The following is a 7718-nucleotide window of genomic DNA, read 5'->3' as shown; positions in this document are numbered from 1 at the left end:
TGGAAATCACGTCAAGCCAGGGGGTGCTCTGTACCCTCAGCACCCCTAGTTGCAGCACCTATGAGTGACAGTTTGATTTAATTTTTTAAAAAATTATTTCCTAACTATAAAAACCCCAAACAAAGCCTGAAGCACAAGTTCTTTGTGGTATTGTTATTCTTTATTATTACAGATACAGAATTTTGATTTTTATAAAGCTTAACATCCAAGTAATTGTACATATTACTGATCAAGAAGCTGTTTTCAATCTCTGAAATGATTACAAATTGATTTTTCAGGATGTATTAATTATAATCAATCACATCTCAACTGCATCCTAATATTATATGTCAGGTAATAAAAACAAAGTCTTACCAACCTCTGATGAAGCTGCGATGAGGGTTAATTTGTATTCATGTTTGGAAAAGAAAGGCAGTACTCACTCTCAACATTAACAGGTCCCTTTAATCTTTTCACTAGAAGACTGTTAATTTGTCCCAATCTATAGCTGAACAGTAACAGTCACTTAGTTTATTTGCAGCTTTGAAGCCTGGTCCTGTAATGTTTCTGATCTGATAGGAGATGAATGAAGGTGTCACTGTGGGAAACTTTTAGCTGTCTGCTCCGTGAAGGACGATCTTTGCCTTCCCCCATAAGATCCTCTAGTTCATTCTTGGAGCCTCCAACTTTCCCCTCACCCGAGTATAGCTCCATCAGTTCCAGTTCATGTTTGGCAGCTGTTTCTAAAACTCTCTGCTTATTATAGTATCTGACAAAGTTGTTTATGATGGGGTGGATGGGAAGTGCTATAGCTATCACCCCACAAAGGAAACTGGTGGCAGCATTCAGTTTCCCCAGTGTTGTCTTAGGATATATGTCCCCGTATCCAACTGTGGTCATGGTTATAATTGCCCACCAAAATGACTGAGGGATGCTTTTAAATAAGGTTTCAGGGTGACTTTGCTCCATGGTATAACCAAGGGCAGAAAAGACAAAGATTCCAACAGCCAAGTACATAAGAAGCAGTCCTAGCTCCTTAAAGCTTCTTTTAAGAGCATAGGTTAAAGTCTGTAGCCCTGTGGAGTGGCGTGCGAGTTTGAAAATTCTAGCAATTCTCATGATCCGAAGTGCTTGAACAGCCTGTTGAACGTTGGTTAACTCCATCATTCCGGCACCCAAGTGGGTCAAGATCAAGCTGACATAGAAGGGAAGTATTGCAAAAACATCAATGATGTTCATGAAAGAAATCACAAAGTACAGTTTATTAGGAGAAGAAATAAGTCTAAGCACATACTCCAAGGTAAACCAGCCTATACACGCTGTCTCAATGTTGTCCAGTGTTGGGTGTTCCACATGATTTCCCTCAGAGTCTACTATCTGGAGCTCTGGGATGGTCCCCAGGCACATTACTACAGATGAGATTAAAATAAATAGGAAGGACAACACTGCGATTACTCTAGCTGAATAGGATGATTCTGGTTTCTCCATTAATTTCCAAATATATTTCTGGCATCTCTTCCAGCGATTTTCAGAGGCATCCACTCCCAAATCATCCAGAATCAATTGCACCCTTCGGGCTATTTCTTCCAGTTCCTCCTTTTTTTCACTCAGATGAGTTTTGCAGCAGTCATCCAAGAATTTCAGGTCTACTTTCCAAAATTCCATTTCATTCTTGAAACATATAGGGCATATTCCTTTCTTCATGTGAATTTCTCCAAAGTAATATATATCAATAATGCATTTGAAAGCATCTGGATCTCTGTCAAAATAAAATTCTCTTTTCCCAGGATCATAGTCATCACAGAGAGAGAAAATAGTATCATATCCCCCTGATAAACAGTTGATCAACTGTGCTAATCTTGTTGCTGGATATCGGTTCAGATTTTCTCCATATAGCACCTGCCTCGCCCCACCAACATTGACTATAATCTCTATATCTTCATTTTTTTCTGATCCATTACTGTCCACATCTGGAAATCTAGATTCACCTGCCATTTTAATGTTATTGATTTTTTTATATATATCAATTCTTAGTTTGCTTCCAAATCTTTGCTGTTTGTAGCTTCTTTGTGAAAGCAAATCAGAACCAGGTAATGTATATTACAAATCTTACTGAAATGACTTTGAGTAATGCTAGGAAAGGTTACAGAAATAAACCTGCAGTCAGTAAAACCTTGCAAGGTATGCAACAAGCTGCAGTGAAAAGACAAGTCATCAGGCTGTTGTGCGTAGAAGCAGGGATGTTAGAAAGAAATCAACTCCTCCAGCAGATATGAAAGAGAAGAAACCACTTAACAAAACTCACCCTCTACTTCAGTGCTTGAGAGTCTTTTCTGGGTCCATTCTTTCTCTTCCTCTGAAGTGATATTTATTCACAGACTGGCAGTCACATCAGTTCAAAAAATTCCTTGTTCTGATTAACGAAAAGTGAAATAACTGTTCATTCTGAAAGACAGACAATCAGCAGGATGATCCCACAGAAAGCTGTTGCAGTTTTTGCCTTCCACTCCAAGGACTCAAGGAAAGCTGCTGTGTTTACTTTTACTTTAAGGTCTGGAGTTCATGTGTTGACTCCTTCACACAGTGACCAGGAAGTGTGCAGAGGAGAAACTTGTGCTTGTTTTTCTTTTGCTGTTTCTAAACACAATAGGAATTCCAAGCTGATGTCAGGTTCTTTCCAAACTATACCCTCTTCTGGTGAAACTCAGCAAAGCACAATCTGTACAGAAAAGCAATTTAACTGTTTTGGTGTATGTCTAGCTATAATGCAATTTTCTTTATAACCCTATGCCTTTTGAATACTTTAAAAGTATCAATGTTTAAAATGAATTGCAAAACATAATCATATCTAATGTAATTAAGAGCTGCAATACAGCTCTAGAGAAGAAAAATCAGGCTCATTTTCTTCAGCTGGTAAGGAGTAGCAAAAATATCTTTTGCATTTTTAAATAAATACACCATACAGGGTCCTACATTCTTCTCTCAGATACACTGCTGCAAGTCCAGAATAATTCCATCTCAGGAAACTGAGTCACTGTAGATTTTTACTAGTGTAACTGAGAGCAGAACATGGATCATAAAATTTACCTTACAACTGTGGAACAAGAACTTATACTGCATTCATGCTTTTTGTAGAACTTTTATATCAAAGATGTATACACTTGCCCTGAGGTTGAGACAGAAGGGGGAGGCAGACCTGGTGAAAGCCTCTGGGTAAGGATAAAAGGGGTAAAAATCAAGGATGATGTCATGGTAGGAAGAAGAGGTGGATGAGGCTTTTTTAAAACTAGCCAAATCATCCAAAACACTGGACGAGAGAACCTCAACTACCCAGACATCTGCTGGAAAAATAATACAGCAGGGCACAGATTATCCAACAAGTTCTTGGAATGCACTGCAGACAACTTTTTATTACAAAAAGAAAGTGACTATTCTAGATTTGATTCTGATAAACAGAGGAATTGGTTGAGAATTTGAAGGTGGAAGGCAGCATGGGTGAAAGTGATCATGAAAGGTCAGAATTCATGATTCTAAGGAAGTATAGGAGGGCAAACAGCAGAATAAAGATGGTGGACTTCAAGAACACCAGACCCCTGTGAAAGTAAGAGGGATGGGTACAGGTGGCCCAGCCAGGAGGTGTGGACTCTCCCTAAGGGTCCCCAATCTGGTTTAACCTCTTCCTCCCCACTGTTCAAAGATAGAGCTAAATAGGCTTCATTAGGAGCCTTTTGTTATGGTAAAGTGTCAAATGAGAGCTGAAATCACTGGTGGTGGGGCAGTGTTTCTGTCCAGCCTGCAAAGAGCTGAACATCGCTAAGAGACTGACCTGCAGAGGTCACAGCCGAGAGGCAGGTGGCAGCAGAAGGTCACTGACAGCTGGCTGGCGAATGAACAGCTGGTCAGGCGGCGAGGAACTGCAGCTGGGGGTATGGCTAGTGGAGAGGAACCGCGGCTGGCAGGGCGGCCAGATGATGAGGAACAGTGGCTGGCGGAGTGGCCAGCCAGAACAAGTGCTCAGATGGCAGAGCAAGCAAGGTGCCTTTTTCCCGGGGTTGGAGGTGAGCTCACAGAGATGCACCTCTGAACATTGGGTCCTCACTGACCAAGGACAACCACTGTGAGTGGGGTATGGTGAGGGAGCAGAGAGGGGCACAGAAAAGGAACTTTTGGTTGTAGAACTCAAGAACATGAGGCAGAAGGCACTCTGGGGTGGGTGTCCTGCTTACAGTTTTATGATTATGAATCCTGCTTATGGTACTTTCCCTAATTAATGTCAGGTGACTTCCCTCTTTTCATTAAAAGTTTATTTTCTACACTTAGACTCTGTGCCTGCGAGTGGGGAAGTATTGACTCTCAGAGGTGCCCAGGGATGGTGTGTAATTTTCCCAGATTACTGGGTGGGGGCTTGAGCCGGTTCTGAGTTGTATTGTTGAAAAGGAATATTGATATTGAACCCAGCCCTGGTTGCTGCTGGCCCCACCTGACAGAAGGGTTACAGAAGCAAGAAGACAACCAAGGACAGGAAGGCCCATTACTAAATGGGGAGTGAAAGACAATAAGAGAAAATGCAGTAATGGCCGAAGTGTTAAATGTCTTCTTTGTTTCAGTTTTTATCAAAAAAGTTAGCAGTGATTGGACGACTAACATAGTGAACATCAGTGTAAATCAGGTAGGATCTGAGGCTAAAATAGGAAAAGAACCAGTTAAGAATTACTTTGATAAGTTAGATGGCTTCATGTTGGCAGGGCCAGATGAAATACATCCTGGAATTCTTAAGGAACTGGCTGAGGAGATATCTGAGCCATTAGTGATTATTTTTGAGAACTCATGGAGGATGGCAGAGACTGGCCTGGAAAAGAGAAAATGTTGTGCCTATCTATAAAAAGGGGGGAAAGGGCAATGCAGGGACTTATAGAACAGTCAGCTTAACTTCAGTACCCGGAAAGATAATGGAGCAAATAGTCAAACAATCAGTTTGTAAGCACCTACAAGATAATAAGGTGACAAGTAACAGTCAACATGGATTTGTCAAGAGCAAATCATGTCAAACCAACCTAATATCCTTCTTTGACAGGGTAATAAACCTTGTGGATGGGGGGAAGCAGTAGGCGTGATATATCTCTACATTAGTAAGGCTTTTGAGAGTGTCTCTCATCACCTTCTCATGAACAAACTAGAAAAATATAGACTAGACACCTACTATAAGATAGGTGCATAACTGGTTGGAAAAGTGTACTCAGAGAGTAGTTCTTAATGGTTCACAATCAAGCTGGAAGGGCATATCAAGTGGGGTCCTGCAGAGATCTGTCCTGAATCCAGTTCTGTTCAGTATCTTCATAAATGATTTGGCTAATGGCATAGATAGTACACATATAAAGTTTGTGGACAATACCACACTGTGGGAGGTTGCAAGCGCTCTGGAGGACAGATTAGAATTCAAAATGAAATCAATAGGATGAAATTTGATAAGGACTATTGCAAAGTACTGCACTTCGGAAGGAATAATCAATTGCTCAAATAGAAAATGGGAATTGACTGCCTAAGAAGGAGTACTGCAGAAAAGAATCTAGGGGTTACAGTGGATCACAAGCTAAATATGAGTCACCAGTGTAATGCCATTGCAAAAAAACCCAAACAGCATTCTGGGATATATTAGCAGGAGTGTTGTATACAAGACATGAGAAGTAATTCTTCCACTCTGCTCAGCACTGATAAGGCCTCAACTGGAGTATTATGTCCAGTTCTGGGCACCACACTTTGGGAAAGATGTGGACAAATTGGAGAATGTCCAAACGAAGGCAATAAAACAGATTAAAGATCTAGAAAACATTGGTCTAATAAAAGATACTACCTCATCCACCTTGTCTCTCTAGTATCCTGGGACCAACATGGCTACAATAACACTGCATACAACAGGGCCATAATAACAGTCTTCAAAAGGTTCTTATAAAAAGGAGGGTGATAAATTGTTCTCCTTAACCACTGAGGACAGGACAAGAAGTAATGGCTTAAATTTCAGCAAGGGAGATTTAGGTTAAGTTTTTCCTAATGTCTAACTGTGAGGGTAGTTAAGCACTGGAACAAATTACCCAGGGAGGTTGTGGAATCTCCATCATTGGAAGTTTTTAAGAACGTGTTAGAAAAACACCTGTCAGGGATGGTGTAGATGACACTTAGTCCTGCCTCAGTGCAGGGGACTGGACTAGATGACCTATCAAGGTCTCTTTTAGTCCTATATTTCTATGATTCTGTGTTAAGATCTGTGTGTTTGGCTGTGGCCAGGTTTCCAGATCCACATTCTGGCAACTGAATGTGGTCAGTGTTTAACCTTTGCCTCTGACCAGTTGTGGATGAATCTCGACTTAACAACAATCATATTATGCCCTTCATCTAAGGACCCTAAAGCACTTTTTTACAAACACCAATAAATTAAGTCTTGTAAAAGTCCTGTGAAATATGTAAGCATGATTACACACACACACACCTCAATTTATACCTTGGGAAACTGAAGCAAAGGCCTAACTGATTAGCCCAAGGCCACAGAGTGAACGAGTGTCACAGCTGGGAATAGAACACATGCTTTAGCTACTAGGCTGTCTTCCCTCTCGTGGGTGCCTAACAAAGTACCTAACCAGTTTGTACAACAAATTTGTTTAATCTTGATTCAAAACATTCCTTGTGCATTATTCTCTCATGTCTTGCACTTCGTATAGTTATTTACAGATTGTCAAAGTGAGTGTAAAATGATAACATTCTGATCTGGTAGCGTTTTACACTAACTTTGCACAGAAGTAAATGACACCAGAAGATGTCAGACAGTGGAGCATCGAGTCCCTTGTCCTTATAGACTTATACAGATGGGCTTCCTAGATAAATACATTTTACCAGATGTAGTATAGAACAATTTTAAGAGATTAGTGAATAACTAGCAGCAAATAATTTATTCCACTAATTTCAATTCTTTTTCCACCTGTTAGATGAAGACTGCTTATCTCTCCAATGCAATACTTTTGGTGAATAATCCTTGGTCTGTAGCTTATTCATGAGTAGTTTGTGGCATTTATTAGGTATACAGAATTCAATCTCTGTTGGCTTGACTTGGTTGGACACACAAGTCATATCATGCCGTGTTTCTGTTCTCAATTGATGGAGTGTTGGGAATGGAATTGGTACAGGCAAAAAAAGAAATGGAGAATGGTCCTTCCCCACTTCTATGCTATTAGTTCAATAAACAATGTATAGATTTCAGCACATAGTTGTATTAAATAGTTTTATCATGTAGTATTTGTGAATTATGTCCAAAATGGCCCTTGCTTGCACTTCTACTATGGCTGTAAACTGATTCTGGCACCTCATTGTCTATGAGAAAAGAAAGCAAGTATTGAATACACAGTAGAGTGGGAAAATATATTGTACAGCATTTTTTAATAAGCAAGGCTTTCTTCAGACTCATGTAAGAGAAAATATTCATGGTAAGTGAATGAGATCTGATGAATATCTGAAAAATATCAAACAAATATCAAATCCATCTTCATATTTTTGCTTTTCTCCTGTATCTCCAATACATTGCAGATTTTTCCTGGATAATTCCTCATTTCAAACAAGTCCTTTCTAAACTTCTTTTCTATTTTCAGTGGCCCGGCACAATAACTCTTTTGTTGGATTTGCTGCCCACACGTGTATGCAATGCCATTCATTTTACCCACAGATATTCTCTATTAGTCATTTTAGCCTAATTT

General features: G+C 40.0%; 1 protein-coding gene across 1 annotated transcript; it reads right to left on the bottom strand.

Annotated features, from left to right (window-relative positions):
- Window positions 1-243: 243 nt before the first annotated feature.
- On the bottom strand, window positions 244-2550 carry KCNF1 (potassium voltage-gated channel modifier subfamily F member 1). The gene has a single exon (XM_024215412.2). It carries the CDS (start codon window positions 1972-1974, stop codon window positions 511-513), a length of 1464 nt encoding a protein of 487 aa, XP_024071180.2. The 5' UTR covers window positions 1975-2550; the 3' UTR covers window positions 244-510.
- Window positions 2551-7718: the final 5168 nt, after the last annotated feature.

Source organism: Terrapene carolina, unplaced genomic scaffold (genome assembly GCF_002925995.2).
Source record: "Terrapene carolina triunguis isolate 2854851 unplaced genomic scaffold, T_m_triunguis-2.0 Scaffold42, whole genome shotgun sequence".
NCBI lineage: Eukaryota > Metazoa > Chordata > Testudines > Emydidae > Terrapene > Terrapene triunguis.
The sequence above is the reverse complement of the archived record's forward strand: the minus strand, read 5'-3'. Positions and strand labels throughout refer to the sequence as shown.

Coding starts and splice junctions, on each gene's coding strand:
- KCNF1 (XM_024215412.2), bottom strand. CDS start 1,974: ATGGCAGGTGAATCTAGATTTCCAGATGTGGACAGTAATGGATCAGAA.